This window comes from Falco peregrinus, chromosome 5, assembly GCF_023634155.1.
Source record: "Falco peregrinus isolate bFalPer1 chromosome 5, bFalPer1.pri, whole genome shotgun sequence".
Lineage (NCBI taxonomy): Eukaryota > Metazoa > Chordata > Aves > Falconiformes > Falconidae > Falco > Falco peregrinus.
This window is the reverse complement of record NC_073725.1, coordinates 92,928,503-92,946,767: the sequence shown is the minus strand read 5'-3', so window position 1 is coordinate 92,946,767 and position 18,265 is coordinate 92,928,503. Positions and strand designations below refer to the sequence as shown.

Sequence of the window (18,265 nt, the reverse complement as noted above, 5' to 3'; positions counted from 1 at the left end):
AACCCAAATAATGCTAACCAGAAGCCAGAGCAGACTATTTCCATGGTGCTTCAACTGTTTTCAAAAAGGAATAGCGTTCCCTCCTTCACCTTTGCCTGCTCAGCAGATTGTGACGTGGGCTGTATGCAAAGGACATGCTTCATGGAGGTTAGCATCAAAGACAGGATTAATGATGTTCGGTGATAAATTCCTAAAAACTTCACTTCCTACACGGAGACTCCCCAGCATAACACTGGGATCTTCACATCTGCGGTTTTAGATTCAATTTCTACATCTGGAAATACCTGCTGTGAGGTCCTTAATAGAGCTGGAGAACACCCATGGGGAACTCTTAATCTGTGGGATGCTAGAGCCTGGAAGCATGCAAAGAGCTTTGTGCTTTCAACTTAACCTGAAGAATTTCTTCAAACACATACTAACCCCAGTAAAGCTCTCTCCCGGGAAGAGATTCAAGCTGATACTGAAGACAGATAACAAGAACTCTGTGACCACGCAGTACAGCTAAGCTAAGGACCTTCCTGAAACAAGAAGGCCGGCACCTCTTTCTCTCCACCGAGTTTGACATGCTAACCAGCGGGGAAAGCTCCACTGCACAGCTGAGGAGGCACCCAGTGGCGGAGACAGGGCCACCGCTGGGCTGGTGCACGGGAAGGAAAGGCGATGCCCTAGCACACCAGCTCATCTGCCTGTTCAGCTCCCGAGGACCATTTCCTTCTCCAAAGAAAACACAGATAAGGTCTGCTGGCTGCTTTTAATCCTTACATTCCTTGTCTTTAGAGGTAAGCCACTTGCACCTAACTGAAACACCTGCAAACCTCTCTCCATCACCACAGCAACACCACCGTCACTGCAAACCGGCACGAGTATCTGCACACTTGGAAAAGTTTAGTTTGGCTTTAGGACCAACAGACAAACGAGGGAACCACTACAGCACTCTGGTCCATTACAAGCTGACCAATCTTTAGTATTAACAAATCATTTAAAAACTGAAGTGATTAAGTGTCCAAATACAAGCCCGTTTTTCTTGAAAACAGTAATGCTCATCCCTTGCCTTATGCCTTTTCCCCAGACACTGCTATTGCTTCTAGTATATTGGCTGAGCAGCACTGCAATTTTCTTTTCAGTTTGCATCCTACGAACTGAGCATTTTTCAACGTGTTGTAGTGAACTGAAAGTTTTTAAGGCTGCAGTCCTACCTCACTGATGAAAAGCTGTGTCAGTGCAGTCCAGATTTCCTTTTTGTAGTATACACCGTGGAGCCTGCAGAATGACAGACAACACTATGTTGCAACTCTGAATTTTATATTTTTTTTTATCTTCTCTGAGGATTTTTATACATGCATAAAGGGTGATTAAGGTTATGCTGTACTTGAGTTGAAAGCAACCAGAACCCAGCTGCTACTGGGCTTCCACCTCCCTCACACTCCTTTAGCAGGATAGAGGGAAGAACACACACATAGATAACATGCTCGTTGTGCTCTAAAAAAATAAACCTATTACTGATTCTCTTTCCACCTTAAAAGCTTTACACCATGATGGAAGCCAACATGGAGAATCATACAGTTCTTGGGTATCCCTTTAAAGTCTTGCTCATAAGAACCTCTAACTCACTCCCAAACTACCTGACCTGCCAGATCACTTGGGATCTTCTGTCAAGAGTTTTCTCTGCCCCTCACTGGGTAATGCTGCCTCCTGGTACCGACACCTTTTCTTTAATTTTTGTTTCATACAAAAGGGATTCACTGCCTCTTCTTTATGGCCAGTGAACTGGGAACGCAGGAATGTGACCCTGTCCTTCCCTCCACCACCCGTTTATTACCTGAAGCAGGTAACCACGGATTTTTTCCCCCCACACTGACTGCTGGATTATACAAACTGCTGCCCTCTGACAAGCACAAACCCCGCAGGACTGCGGGACTGCGCAGGGCTCCTCCAGCACGCTGAGCTGCTCCCTGCTGCACGGTGGTAGCACAGCCCGGGGAACCTGCTTTTCCAGCACCTGTACCAGGCTCTGACAGCCATGCTGAGGGTACGTAACCGACTTGTACCGCACACAGCCCCATTGTCATCTGCTCGTTTTATATGGATGAGCACTTCCAAGCAGTCAATGTTACAACAAACAAGGATGACAGCAGGCTGGAGATGACTTAGAAACATATTCAAAACATGTCCTTTTCACAGAGCGCTGCAGATGGTTAAGACCAACATTGCTGACCTTATCAAACAAACCCTGTTCTTCCCCTGCCCCCCATACTGGTAGCTGCTGTCCCTTCTCCCCAGAAGTAGGAAAGGACAAGTAACTTGCCACCAAGCAGAGGATAGCTAATGATGTTCACAAATTTGGTGATGGTGGTGATTTCAGCTGGTTCCCAGAAAAAGAGCAATGAATTTGTCTGTGTATATTCAAAAAAAACTTTTCCTGGAAAACTGTTTCTCTAACTAGACCCTCACCAGGCAAGTAATTTCTGAACACTCTGTCGCTGCAGTTACCTGTTTCAGGAAGGTCCGTTAAGGGGAAAGCAGTATTACAAATGTAGCCACCAAGAGCAAAATGACATCTAGGCAGATTCTTCATATCTTCAAAGTTCTGAAAGAAAATTAATTTTTACTTGGCTCAGGTACAGCTCAGTCCCAACTAATTTTTTTATTCACTTTTTTTTTTTTCTTTAGAACCTGCATGCATCACTCGAGAGCATCACTCCACAGTGCATCACCCCATGGTTCCAGCTTTGAAGAACTCAGAAAGAAGCTACAAGGGCTTCCTTCTGAGGTGAAGCTGGCAGCTGAGGTATGGGCAGAGATCACAGCTGCTGATTCACTCCCTGGGCATCCAGGAGGTAGTGCCTCCTGCTACCTACAGTATGCACACACATTCGTGCCGTTTAAGTGAGACTTGCACCTGCCTAAGGGTACAGAATTAGACCATTTCTCATGGCTCCCAGTTATTTGGATTGCATTTCACTGTAAAGCATTGAGAAAGACTGAGAGGTACTCAAATTTTCATTCCATAAAACATACAGAAATAGCTTTGCACAGAACACTGATAAAAATTGAGAGATTACATCAAAATGAATAGTTTTGAAAGGTAATTAAATTCTAAGCTACTGGAATGCTACATAAACTAACATTTGTTTTCTAGTAAAGCATTATTTTTCTTTTTCTTCCTGATTTTTCTTTTAGAAGGAACATTTAGCAAGTTTTAAGCATTATGCCTTTGAGATAAATTATATCTAAAGGTTACAGGCAAAACTAGATACCTTAGTTCTACATAAGATGGCTTATTAATTACACTAGATATGCACATACTCATAAATTTGTTTGTATAATTTGACAAGGGGAACTGATTTACTATCACAGTGAAATACTACATTAAATGCACATAATTCTTTATACTACTCCTCCCCTCTTAAAAGCATTCTGTTTGAGTGCATGCCATTCTGAATTATTATTCTGTAATCATTAAGTGATTTATTTAACTGCTACAGCACATACAGTTAACATTCATCTATATCCTTATTCTAATTTCACCTTCATGTTTTCTGTTGTCATACCAACAAGGAAAAATTATGGATTTCATTTAAACCAGAGTATGGTTATGGAACAGCAAGATAAGATAAGGGACTTCTTTATTCTCTTGCAACACATCTTTCTCAACAATGCAAATACAAAAAAAATGCAAAACACAATCTTTTTGAAAGCATAAATAGTACAGAATCCTTGGGTTGGTAACTTTGTAATATATTAAGCAAATATTGCTTGGGGAAAACAGAAAAAATACGACCCATTTTTATTACTGTCAAATCATTTAATAAAGGAAAGGCTGTAGACCAAGATGCTACGTGTGACAAGAACTGGAAGGACTTGTTCCGCAATCCATCATGCCTGACCCAACATTCACTGAAGATAAAAATGATTATTCCTGACTCAATCTTCTATTTTACTCTCCAAGCACCATAGTTTTCCATCAGCCTTAGCTCATGTGCATTTTCAGATGGCTTGCATTCCAACAGTTTTTGGGAGAGATTAACCAGCAAGATGAAACCAGATTAACACTACAGTCTCAGAATGCACAGAGTTCATTTCACATTCAGTGCAACAGCCTTTGCATGCTCATCTTTTACAGCCTGGGAGATCCCTACAGTGTTTGCAAAGATGGAACTGTACATTTCCCTCTACACCTACATTGATTTTGGGCTCACACTGACTGGAAATACAGCTGATGCACAGCATGTATGCCTGAAGACACCTTTAATCAGTACAATATACAACAGAGTTGACAGTAAACCACTGAAAAGAACCACTCCAACAAGAGTATTCACACACACCAGGCCGCACTAGCAGTAAGAAATCAAGAGCAAGAACCTAATAATTTATTTTAAAAATGAAGCCAAAAAAAGTGTCACAAGGGTTTCCAGAAGTGACAGTGATTCTGAGGGAAGGGAGAAGAAGGGAAAGCAAGCATACAATCTCATCCACCATCTGGGATCTTTACTCAATAGCCTGAAGCAGACCTGGAAAAAAACAAAGCCATCTAGATGCTCAATTCTGAGAAGACTACTTCAATCAATATAGTCCTTTGGAACAAATTATGCTAGGATTTTAGGCAAAGATGAAAACACCATCTTAAATGTCTATATAGACACACCAAGGACGTGTTCATATACAAAGGTAGGTACCCACCAGAACACCGAGGTACACACTTGGTATGTGCTCCTACCCTAAATAACGGCATTTCTGTTAGGTCCAGCAGCACCACTCATGTATCCCAGCCCATGGCTGCGAAATGTCAAGCAACCCCAGCTCCTGACTTTCAGTCCACAACAAATCCCCATTATCCAAAGGGACTCCCTGCACCAGGGAACAGGAGCACAGTGGAACATGCTTTTCCAGAAACTCTCAATTATGTAAAGAACCATTTCTAAGTTAAATGGGGGTGGAAAACAAAACCTGATCCCATGGAAACTATAAAATTTTTCTTAGCTTCAGAGAAATACCTAAACCAAAGTAATCCTTGAGGACACAATCTCCCAAATGACTGCCAAATGAGAAGGATAAATAAAAAAGCCAAAGTGCCTATTTTCAGAACTCCTAGAAGAGCTATTTTTTCATACTGACAGTTAATTATTTTCACTTTTCTTAAAGGTTCATCCAAAAATTATACAAGCACAAGAGTTCAACTACCAAAGTGCAATTCCAACAACAGTTTTCAAAACACATACATTAAATGTTTCACAAAATACATGTGAAATTACGTGCAGCATGAAATCAACCATATTGTAAACAATCTGAATTTTAAATAAAAGCAGCTCTATAAAATACTCATACACAAATTAACTAACCCTAAGTATGTTATGTTTGAGTACTACATCTATGATAATTTACAAACATACTGGTTAATAACAATGTTATGACCTTCAACAAAATGTTAAGCAGAGAAAAAAGCAATCACGGGTTTGGCAGAATAGCATGAAAATAAGACCCCCAAAGCCCCACAGAAGTAGTTCCCAAATAAAGTCCTAATACTTCACCAAAACTTTTTTTAAATTTCATTAAATACTTTCGGAAGTGCTCATTATTTATTAAATACAGATTAAAGTTATATAAATGGTAAACAATACTCTAATTTTGCATTTATAACTACAAATTCAAAAAGTACATGCCTGTGTTCAGGAGGACCAAAATGCTTCCCTACCCATATATCTCAGGAAAACAGTATTTTGGAAAACATATTTGACTGTTGTTCAGGGTCATCTTTAAGTATGTGAACCTCTGCTTCTCCAGCCTTAGTTAGATGCTTTCCCTCCTCTGGTAAATACTGAGGAAGACCAAGGAGACAGCACATGGCAATCCTTCAGAAGTCTCTAGCCTTACCATAGGACTAAAGAAAGACATCTTCTTTCAGTCTCCCAAGTGAAATTCTCCATTGAAATTTTAGGCAACAGTTAGACAGTCATCTTCTATGACCTAATTATCTTAAGCAGGGATGAGAAAGAAGCTGTGTCTCAAAGAAAAACAAGATTGGGTCTGGGGAATCCCCATAATAGTAAGGGAAACAAAAGAAACTTGAAGATCCCAGCACTGTGAACCTTTCCTCACAGTGTGTAGTATGAACCTCTGCAATGACCAGCCACGCTTCCAAGCACAAAAAGTCAGTATTGCTTTCTATACATAAACATGCAATGTAAAGGCTAAGAAAACATGTATCCCCAAAATACATGTTCTTGAGGGCTTTAGATAGCCCTCAAAACCCAGCTATACAAAGCTACCAGTAACTCTGAGCAGCAGCAAGCCCTACCCTGGCACCAGACGTGTACCTTGATAACCACAAGCACATCAGTCACAACCACCTTTGCGACGCACCACACCAGTGAGCTTCCTGCAAGCTCCCCACAGTGACAAGGTGCCATTGTCACTGTCAGCTGTAAGAAGAAACTGAAGCTTCACCTCAGTCTGGCTTCAGCTATGTGTTCCACAACACGTGGGGGTCACAGACATACATGATCATGACATACCCACCTGAACGACCAGGAATTCACACAGCAAGCGCTAACAGTAACTCAGACTAACTACTGCAGTCAAATCTATCTGGCACTGAAGACACCAGACACACAGTCTAATAAAAATGGAAAAGCTACACTAACCATAAACTAAATCCTTCTGTATAGGCAAGGGTCAAATGAACTGCACAACCACCGTTTTGGTGAAAGGCAGCCATCAGATCTATGCAGACACTCTCTCAACCTCATTTACTCATTTCTTGCAAGCACTAGAACATGCTTTGTATCTGGCAAACTGCTGAAAAGAAGCAGCATGTTAAGCGAACCTACGGAACAAATTTTGCAGCAGAAGTTTGCCAAGCACACTGTAATACTAATACATCAATTTGAAACACTGGCTTCAATCCCTTGAAACCACCCATTACATACGTAGTCCATAGAAGACCCGAGTGGTGTGCAAATACATTTTCCCTACCTACACAGGGCTTGCCAGAGGTCACTGATGTCAAATGAAGTTCTCTCATACAAAGCAGCTGAGTAGCACCAAAGAAATTTGATGTGCACTTCAAAAGGAAGAAATTCCTACAGTCCGCAAGGCACTTCTCTTTCCAACTTAATAATGAGTTTCTTTTGAAGTAATATTGTTACACAGAAATCTATTTAATTGGAATGCTGCTATATAGCATTTTCTAATAGCAGAAGTAGAATACTACAGTCAGGACAGATTGCCTGCAAAACATTATTACAATTTATTCAGTAGATGGGTGGTCTTTCCAAGTGGCTCACCTACTGCTGTCAGGCCAAAATACTTTATAGATGTGAATTTATTTAACTGAAATACATTGTGAGACTAACATTCACTGAAATACATTGCTGCTAATCAGGAAACAATTTGCATGGCGAGATTTGAATTGTTCCCATTGTTCCAAACTTGTTTTGCTTACATCTAAGGATGTGACAAAATGTTATGTAACTTTCTTACTCATATGAAAGTCAAGACTTCAGGAGCGTTTGTGTATTGGCAAGATTTATGGTTCATATTACTTAGTCAATGCTACAAGAGCAGCATAGGAGGAGAGATGAAATGCAGAGTCATGTGATAACCAAGAACAATAGCTCAACCACTGGTTAACTCATTTCATGTGTTTCTGCGTCAGTTTTCTTATCTGTAAAAGAAAGGAAACAAAGTTCATCTATCTCTGCAAAGCACTTTGAGATATTTCGATAAACTATGTTATTCAAACACAGCATTTTCCAAGGTCAGTCTTCTCTGCAGAGCTAAGGCATACTTCAACATCTACTTCTTTGGATTTACAAACATGATTAACAGATATTTCATTCCAGCATCCACTTACTTATGGAAGATTTAGCCAGCTCATTAGCACACAGCAGGAGACAGTTTCACCAGGCAGGAGCCCCAGGCACAAGAATGACCCTCAGAAGTCCTGCTTCCAAACCTAGTGAGGGCCAGGTGTGACTCACAGATAATGAGCTTGGCCTTGCAAAAAGCAGGCAGCGTGCCAGCCAAACTCCACTGCACGACACCACAGCAGACCTGCCGCAAAGACTGCGGCCTCTCACCATTTCACATTCTCAGCCCATAAAGTACTTCAATGTACTTCACGAGTGATAAAGCATAAATGAAATGAGCTGTAAATGGACAAAACCTTGTTTCCTAGCTAAGCAATTAGTTGACACTATTAAAGTATTTATTATTTTTTTAAAAGACAGTAAGAGTAATCCAGTGTATGGAGGCGAGTCATACCTCTGGTCAGGCAGATGTTTATGAATAGTACTGAATACAAGTAGCATACCTTAAAATAACCGTGGACTGATCTGAGAATAGGTCAAAAGTAGGAAATAGAAAAATACCTATGTTTTCACTCCCCATCTTCAAATGGCAGACTACTGTGCAGAGAACAGGGGGGCAGGCAGGGGAGCTGCATTCATCATCTATATGTCATAGGCATCCACACTGACAAAAACATACAAACAAAAAATTTTTTACACCTGGTCTTCTCACAGTTCTCCAAGCACTTAAGAACAGATGCTGGTATGCAATATCAGATAGCTCATGTCTATATACCCTGCCTAAATACATTGTAGAGCATTTATTTTCAACTGTTTTACTACTAATAAACAATAAACTACAAACATCATAATAAATCCAAGTATCTTTCTGCACTTCCAACACTTTTTAAAATTTGGTTGTTTGTCACCAGTGTTCCAGCCATGAACACACACAAAACAAAACCCTAACAGGGTATGTGTATTTCATCTCACCTGCCTAGCCAAGACCACACGGGAAAAAACCCTAACACCGTAGTGTCTAGACACTAGTCTTCAAACCTGAATAAGCCTTAGAACATTGTCACTCTACTCCACTTAATAGAATATTGATTTTTTTTATACTTCACTCTCTGCAAATCAATATTCTAATAGACATACAATAGACTGGCAGAAGAATAGAGAGTACGTGCCCACTAACCTTATGGGGATGATTATCCAGCAATGAAGGTCAAATCAAAGGAAAATTTAAACCTGACATGAGAACAGCAGCACAAACAGTCTGTAAGCAAGGGAATTAAAAAAAAATAAAAATATCTAAGATTAACCAGAAGGAAGAAGACACAACCTAAAGAGAGCATGGATATAAAGCAGCTAACAAACTCTCAGACTGGCAGCTAACAAACTCTCTGCACTCAATGCCATGATTTAAGAAGCACTTCAGGTTTCCCGTAGCAAACATCTCCAATATATTGCCTGGGAGACATACTTCCTTTTAAAGTAAAATAGCAAGTTTAAATATCTGAGAACTATCCCAGCAGCCTATTCAGAACAAAGTCAGACAGAAACTATGTGCAATGTAAAATAAAATACTTAAAAGGAATACCCAGTTCTTCCAGAGATCAGTTCCGTAGGGAGCTAGTAAGCTGAAGAGAGCCTTCAAACACGCTCTTAGCAAAAAGCCTTCTTTTGATCACATCTTTCTGGTGCAGGCAGCAAACAACTTTTTGTTGTTTGTCGCTATGAAATTAGGAGTCAAAGCAGCCACCTTGCATGGCCTAGTAACTTGCCAGTGTAACTTAAGGCAAGCTCGAGACAGAAAATACTCCAACAGTCCAGACCAGTACAAGAGTATTCCTGGGGCTGAGTATCCCCATACAGCAGTGCCCGGTGGGGAACTGACGGAGCAGCAATCCCACGGAGAACTACCCCAGGGGTTACAGTGGAAGCCAAGCTGCAAGTAAGCCCAAAGTGCACTCTCTTTGTAAGTTACGCAAACCTCGCGCCAGGCTACATGAGGAGGAACACAGATCCAGGGAAGCTACTAATGCTCTCTGTTCGGCATGATGAGGTAGCAAGGCAAGCTGTGGCCAGTTGTAGGCCCTCCAGCTCAAAAGATATGTAGAAAAATTGGAGATGACCCAGCAAAGGGCTACCAAGATGGTCAGAAGACTAACCATATGACCAGTAAGAAAAGTTTGAGGGACATAATTCTTGCTCGTTTCTGCAAGGAGGACACTATGAGATAATCTAAAAGAATGCTATGAGGAGTAGTTACGAAGACAGCAGAGTAAAACTCCTCTCAGTAGTGATAAATAAGGCATAAAGGCAAAAAACTGCAGCTAGGGAAGTTCAGGTTTGACATTCTGAAAAAGCTCTCACTGGGAGGCTGGTACAGCCCAGAAACTGGTACCCAGAGAGGATGTGAAATCTCAGGCCTTGAGAGTTTTCCAGAAGTCAGCTCATGAAAGCCACAGATGGCCTGATCAAGTATTGGCAACACTCCCAGTTGAAGAAAGGGTTGCACCAGATAACCAGAATTCCCTCCCAACCAACAGTACCGATGATGACACTATGCATACATGAAATCACTGTAATATGTATTAATCACTTGAGATTGCTTAGCTTCCACCACACTGAAATTAGAAAGAAACCTCTTAGAAAAAGCTTCCTTGATTCCAGGGGCTTCTGCCTACCGGAAAAGACATGAAGTTTCATATTTATTTCTTCTAGACTAGGACTGTGCCTAGTTTTCTGAGCACTGCTCCCTTACTTGCAGCCTGATAAGTCACAGATTCACACACACCCTTGAGTTTCAACATGAAAATCATCAGCCATGAAAATTCAGTGAAGTGACATGAAGACAGCTCTCAAATGAACTCACAGTTCCAGGCCCAGTTAACCTACCAAATTCCAATTATCAGATGGCTATTATGAAATCTGAGAAATTGCAGAGAACAGTCACAAATTATTAATGAGCAGAAAGCATTAGCTACATAGGGAGAGAAACCAACAGCTAAATGCGTGCAACGCATCAAAGAGAAGTTATTCATGTAGTCTCATCCTAGAGAGAGCATAGTGTGCTGCAAAAGAAATTCACAGCTGCACCAGGTGTCTTGGTTCAGCATCACAAAGTTCACATACAGTTCATTCTTTCAGCTCCATTTTAAGCTTGCTTTCAACAAAAATTTTACATAACAAATAAAAGTGAGCTTTCATCAATTTTTCACCCAACCTGGGCATTTCAACAGTTCAACCCATTCACAGCTCAATACAATAGAAGCACTGGGTGGGAGAAGGAGGAGGAGGAAAACAGTGGATTTTCCATGACCTTTTGCAGATTTCCAAAACCCCATCTCCTGTAAATGTAAGCAATCTGTTTCTTTTACTACAGAGTAATGACTCATTACTTCTGTCATTTAAAAATGGAGAAGAATTCCATCTGGCACTAAGGATTAGCAGCCAAATTATGTGTGTCTTGATCTAAAGGTCAATTTGGTAATAACATAGTGCCCTAAACTACAAAACCTAAGTGTATTTTAATATCTGCAATCACTCAATGTTCCAGCATCTATCTCATAAAACTGATCTACCACTTTCTCCACAATGACAAATGCTCACAGGATGAAAGCATCAACCCCAAGAAGGCAGGGCTTACAGGCATCTGCGGGAAACAGCTGTACTGCTGCCTGGGTGGACAAACTGAGACTAGTAGGCTGTATTTAAAGCTTTCCACCGTTTTCATTACATTCAGCTATGAAGCACTGGCACTACCGGTACATTTCCTTTACATTCACAGCAGCATACACTGATCCAAGGTTTAAACTGACCAAAGCCTTCCCCAAAATTATACCGGCCAGATACTGGGACGCACTGATCTCCACAGGTTCATCTTCTATATCTTCCCTTCTCTTACAGGCAATCCTGAACAACCCCGTTCATTCTCTTCCTGTCAGTTCTGCTAGCCCCATTAACTACCCAAAACACAAACACAGACTTCACCATCCAGTCTCACCTGCACCTCTCCTGGCGCTGCTCAGCTCCTCTTCCAGGCAGGAGGAAGGAGACACAGCAGGTGAAGGTTCTTCCCATTGCCTGGATATTGCAGAAAGAAGAATCGGAATGGAGTCACATCAGTTACCACCACAGAGAAAGCGGCACACAACTAACACCCTGTTGGAGGGGCACAGAGCATGCTCCAGGAATTTCTGCCTCTTAAGTCTGAGGAGCCAATTTCTGGATGTGATAATTGATTTTAAAAAGAAAGCACGTGGATCACACAAAGGGGAAAAAAAGGTGAAAACATAGTAAGAGTTTCCTCAGCCTTCGGCTCCAAAACAACTGACCCAAGGAGCAAACCACCAGCACCTGAAGAACACAAGTCCAGCTCGTCTTCCCCAGTCACAGCTCAGCCTGCAGTGCAGACAAAGGATGTGACACCGACACTGTGGCTGCTCGGCACCGTGCTGCACAGAAACCACTGTCACGAGTGCTTTAGGAGAACAGACATAGCACTGGCACCTCCCAGATCCATCCAGAGCATGGTTCCATGGGTCTGTACTCCCCTTCATCCAGAAAGCTAATAACACGTCCTGACAAAGGGGCTGAGGGGCTGACCAGGGCCCTACCTCTGGGCACAAACCCGAGGGACCCTCACGCAGCCCTGGCAGGGGGACCACTGCCTGCGTCCCCGCTCCAGCTGGCAGCATTTCTAGGCCTCATGAGATCAGAACGTGCAAGTTCCCACCAGCATTGAAAAATACACTAACTTAAACGAAAAAAAACATACAAGTCTAATTAAAAGTGTAAATGAGACAGGAAGAATTAAAAAAACCCAACACCTAGCCAACCAAAAATCCCCCTAAAACTCAAACACCTTCTAAACAGGCAAAGATTTACAGCGCCATGAAGAATAACGTAAGTGTGTAGCATTTAATTAACCTGTGAAATCACTCTTGTTGTTTTGAGCACTCCCACACCCACCGCACGGGGCTGCGGCGGGGCCCAGCGGCGGGAGCCCCCCGGCTGCAGGCACAGGGCCCGCCGGGCCGCGGGCAGCCCCACAGCGAGGCCGCACGGCAGCACGGAGCCCCCGGGGCGCGCAGCCCCGCCGCGCCTCGCCCAGCCCAGCGGCGCCACAAGATGGCGGCTCCCCCGGCGCCGGGCAGCGCCCGTTCCCGCGCTCCGCCACGGAGCAGCCAGGGCGCCTGCGCACCGCAGCGCGAGCGGCTGCGCGGAGGGCGCGGGGGCAGCGGGCGGGCGCATGGCGGACCTCAGCGGCGGGCGGGAGGTGCTGGCTGTGGCCGTGGCGCCGCCCGGGGAGGCCCCGCCGGCTTTTCAGGTAGGGGCGGGGGCCGGCCGGGAGGGGAGGGGGAGGGGAGGGGGAGGAAGCGGCGGGTAGCGCGGCCCGGGCGCCTGAGGAAGCCGTTGCCCGGCGCGTCCCTCGGGGGCTGAGCAGGCGGCCAGCCCCGCCGCGCCGGGGTCCTGCAGTGCGCGCCCCTCGCTTCCCTCGCACACATACGGGCCGGTTTGCCCCCGGTACGGCGCGTTTGGGGTATTTTAGCGGCGCGGTGACGCCGCCGCCCCTGAGGAACAGCACAGCCCCTGCGGGCCCGCCCGGACAGCTGTAACCGAGGGACACGGGGCGGCTGCAGGCGCTGCCCTGCGCCCGGCACGGCCCGGCTGCCGCCCGTGTGCCTCGGGTCAGCGCCGGACGCCTCCCGCCGAGGGGTGTGCTTGCCTTAGAGTCTTCGGAAAACAGCACGGAAACGCTTCCAGTAAGCCGAGGGTTGGGGAGGTGGAATGGGAATAAGAGATGCAATCCGAATAAACCCTCATCTTCCTAAACTGCATGGGGTGCTGCTGTCTTACAGAAATAGGAAAGCTTGTAGTCAGTGAGTGGGGAACAGATAAGGGGCTGTTGGGTTTGGGTAAAGCCAAGCAACTGCGGAAGGTGACATTCATGAGAACAGAAGCCCCTGAATGAACCGGTGTGTTTCACAGCACCCGAAGCTACCAGGCATAAGCTACTGTAAAATGTAACGTTTACTACTAATACCGCACACTCCAGGCTTCTAAGTAAAGCTTTGCAAGCCGAATGCTGAGAAGGAAGTTGAAATATATAGGTAGCTGTCCTTATGTTTTGATTTTCAAATGTAGCAGTTTCTCTCCCCTTTTATTTTGGAGCAGTCCGTGGTTCTATAACCATTAACCTGCTGGGGGCATTGTTTCATTTTGAGAGCCTGATTGTCAGCTGGGGTTGCTTGATTTGCACCACATCTGTTCCCACCGACAGAATTTAGGGTGAAGCAAATACCAGCTCACGTTGTACCCCCGACAGCAGAGCAGTTAGCTTTTGGTGAACGTGTAGAGATGTGCCAATGCATCGCCGTCATCACCTTCTAACAGAATTGGCAGGAGCAAGTTTGAATGCAACATTTTGAAAAGATAAATTTCAAGTCTCTTCCTTTTTAACAAAAGCAGGCATTTGAAAGTCTGTGACTTATAATAGTTAAGTAGCTTATTGAGGATTTTCAAGGGGGAGGGGGAATTAATGATACAATTTTTATTTATAGAAATAGCATGGTAACTGGTAAACCAGATCAAATTAGCTGATGTGTTTTTCCTGCTAAGATTTTTTTTTTTTTCTGGCTATTAGACTATTGTGAGAAATTCAGTCACTAACAGACTATTGATTCTTTCTCAATCTATGTGGAATATCAAATTTGCATTCTTTAAAACATTTTAGAAAAGTTAGGCTTGTAGTTAGAAGTTTATAGGTAAATGAAGCGTTCATGGTTTCAGTTCAGAGACCAGTCTTTGCCAAACACAAACTTTGTAAAAATGTGATAGCCTCTGGAAAGAAGCATCGAATGTGACAAGGATTTGACTCTTGTTCTCTTTGCAGTATAGCCCAGACAGCGTGGCTGGAGCAGATGGAGAGATTGACCCCACTGAAATCACCTTTCGAGGATGTTTCTGTCGTACCAGCTCCTGCGTGGTTGATGTGTGCTCGTGTCTTTCCCACGGTGAAAGTTACAACAGTTTGTGCCTCAGGCCTACAGACAAAGAGGAGGAGTACACCAGGCCTGTTTTTGAGTGCAACACTATGTGCCAGTGCAGTGAATCCTGTCAGAACAGGGTTGTTCAGAGGGGTTTGCAATTCAGACTTGAGGTATTCAAGACTGAGAAGAAAGGGTGGGGTCTTCGCACTCTGGAATTCATAGCTAAAGGAAGATTTGTTTGTGAATATGCTGGTGAAGTTTTAGGCTTTAACGAGGCACGTAGAAGAATTCAGGCCCAGACATCAAAGGATTCAAACTATATTATAGTGGTGAGGGAGCACCTCCATAACGGTCAGATAATGGAGACATTTGTTGACCCTACGTACATTGGTAACGTAGGCAGATTCCTGAATCATTCTTGTGAACCAAATTTGTTCATGGTGCCAGTTCGAGTTGACTCAATGGTGCCTAAACTGGCACTTTTTGCAGCTACTGATATTTCTGCTGGACAGGAACTTTCATACGATTATTCTGGAAGATGCCATAATTTACCAATGACTAACAGAGAAGAGAAGTCTTTACAGGAAGATAAGAGATTGAGAAAACCTTGCTACTGTGGTTCCCGCATATGTGCTTCCTTCTTACCTTGGGATGGCTCCCTTTTTTCCACGCTAGACACTTCTTCAGGGAGTTCTCCATAGCTTTTCAGTCCTCATGCATACCTAACCAATATGATTTTCTCTAGCAGTTAAATAAAACTCTCTGTATTCCACCAAGGAAGCAGATGTGTTTTTGAATAACAGCAAAAAGACAAGATTTTGAAAATAACTTCATGCAACATCCTAGAGGCTGTTTTCAAGGTGGATGGTATGAGAGAGTACTGGAGCTTCAAGGTGTTCCAAAATCAGTTACTAAGCCAGGCCTGGGTTTTTTTTCTTGTTTTCTTCTGACAGCATGTTAAAGCAGCTCTCTCAATTTGTACCTCTCAGAAAGAAACAACTTTTAACATTTGTACACAGAAAGGGCATGCGATAGCAAGGAGAAACATCACTGAAAATTACAGAAGAGGGAGACTCAAGGAATCTTGACATCTGCAAGAAAGGCATTAGGTTTCTTAAATCCCATTTTTTTTTTAAATTACTTACTGTACAATTTTTTGTTCCACAAAACATTATTTATATAAAAAGCTTGCCCAGAAAAATAAGCTTGAATGCTTTGTCCCCCACTGTTTTCCGTCTCCAGTCACATCTAGCTGCATGTCAAAATCGGGTTTTAAGTGACTAGTTCACTTATATTACCATTTAGCTTTTATATAAACAGCACAGGAATACAGGCTCCAAGAAGTATAATCATCCCATCTTTTTAAATCATGTCTATCTTGAGGCTCATCTAATAAGATCTCTGCAATAACAGCAAGCAGCACATCCATGTTACTTTCCAGCACTATTATTATACACTCAGGAAGCCAATTCAGACTCTGTGGTCTAAAGCGGTATGATGCTGTTATTCTGACTTCTGAAATGGATTGAAGTAGGAAATAGAAACGGACATCTGAACAACAAACAACAAATTTGGCTTTTTATGTTGTTGAATGGCTAGCAGATACGTGAGCGTTCCTTTCAGCTACTAACCAATTTGGTTTTGCTATTCCTATGCAGCCAGACAGTATTAAGCGAGGCCTGTTCTTTCCCAACAAAGAAAGAAGATCATTGCATCTTTTCATCGTTCTTATACAGGTCTAATATGTATACTGCTTTGTCTCCTTACACCAGGGATACACACGAGAGCTTGATGGATGGAGCACATTCTGCTACTGCATGTTACTTTCTTTCTAGAAAAGATCAAATTAAGGAAGCTTCAATTGGGCTTGTTTTGAATTTCCCCCAGCTTTGATATACAAGACAGATAAACTGCAGTGCTGCTTTTTACAGTTGTGCCACAGCATGCCGTCAGGGGCACAAACCCCTAGGTTATTTGCTCTGTACAGTTTGATCTTTACCTGTGTTCATAACCTTTGCCATAACATACACACACAAAGTAGCACATCTCAGGGGGGATCAGCTGTGCTGCAGGCCATTGGTAACTTTATTTTTAAATAAAAAACAGTTTTGTTTTGAACCTGAAAGATCAATCTGATACTGACAAGGGAGATAAAGAACATTTTGCTGTTATTAATTTGCTGTTTGCTAAACAAAATCTGACTTTGTTTTTACCTATACTTCCTTGGTAAGATTTGGTGTTAGCTTCTCCCTGTTTAACGTATGCCTTCATTCTTCTGTTACAGAAAACTGCTGTTCATATTTACATCTAGCAGTGGTTTTAATTTCGGATGATATTACCATGTGATTTTTCTTAGGGTTAATCATTGTCACTGCTGTCAGTACAGAAAGCTCCCAAAGCATTTCAGCTGCTTGTCAAGAGTACTTTATAAGCTGAGCAGCCATTAAATTCATTCCTTGCCTGATTAAGGGTGCCAGCTTCTACATAAGAGAAGTTCTCTGTATCCTGTAACTCGGGCTGCATGCTGCACTAGACACACTAGACACAGCTTGGGTTGCAAGGTTGCTTGGCCTATTTAGAAGCTCACCTGGTTTTCTTCCTGCAGTGGGCACTCTGACAGCCACCCAGCCACTTTCAGCCCACAGGACTGGAGGACTGGGAACAGATGATCCAATGTATTTCCTCCTTCCCTCCTGGAAAAAGTTCCAAGACTAGTTTTATACCATCTGCATTGCTCATTTTCAAGATGACGGCACAGTTTGTTAGCTTCCTGTTATGAATACATACCTGGCATGATTTTGAGTAGTTAAGGAAGTGTAGATTTAAAAAAAAAAAACAAAAAACCTCCAAAACACAAAACCCCAAACACCATCAGCGATATCTAGTCCTTGCATCACCAGCCTTAAACAGAGAACATAGCCATGTCTTCTGTCTCAGTGCAATCCTACCCCACCAGTCCAAGCCAGCTGATGCCATTTCTAGCAAGTAAACCGAGCATCAGTTATCTGATTAGCACAAACCTCCACAGCACGGAACAAGGAGAGAATGATGTACTGTTGAAAACAGCCAGCCACATTAAAAGGCCTTGCAAGACTATGAAATGATGCATTGTCATTGCGTTCTAAAGCAGCATGGCCATTAACAGCCTTTTTCCATATAGGATGTACATTACACTTTGCTGTGCCTTAGCCCTACAGCTGCCCGGGCATGTTGTGGACCAAAATCCTACTAAAAGAAAAAAAATGCCCTAGCAAAGAACTGGAAGAGAAAACAGAGCCTTGTTTCTGCCTGCTGAATGTCTGTTCTCTGCTTCCGTCAGGTTTGCTTCAGGCTCAGAGCCCCTGCCTGCCACTGCACAGTTCGTGTGCTCAGAGCTCAAAAGACTGAGCTCTGTGTAATCCTCCCTCCTCTCTGCTCTCAAAGGGCAATAATGGTTATCAGTATTTCAGTATTCAGTATTCATGGAAGCTTGGCAAT

At 43.1% G+C, this 18,265-nt stretch overlaps 1 protein-coding gene and 1 long non-coding RNA gene across 2 annotated transcripts; one reads left to right on the top strand and one right to left on the bottom strand.

The window, feature by feature from the left end:
• Window positions 1–1,112: 1,112 nt before the first annotated feature.
• On the bottom strand, window positions 1,113–18,000 carry LOC129784595 (uncharacterized). The gene is made up of 4 exons (XR_008747506.1): window positions 17,376–18,000; window positions 11,800–11,879; window positions 2,491–2,587; window positions 1,113–1,260 (listed from the first exon to the last, which is right to left on the bottom strand). It is a non-coding gene; the product is annotated as an uncharacterized LOC129784595 (long non-coding RNA).
• On the top strand, window positions 12,991–15,919 carry LOC101920720 (histone-lysine N-methyltransferase SETMAR). Its single transcript, XM_055806289.1, has 2 exons — window positions 12,991–13,125; window positions 14,692–15,919. Exons 1-2 carry the CDS (start codon window positions 13,048–13,050, stop codon window positions 15,487–15,489), a joined length of 876 nt encoding a protein of 291 aa, XP_055662264.1. The 5' UTR covers window positions 12,991–13,047; the 3' UTR covers window positions 15,490–15,919.
• Window positions 18,001–18,265: the final 265 nt, after the last annotated feature.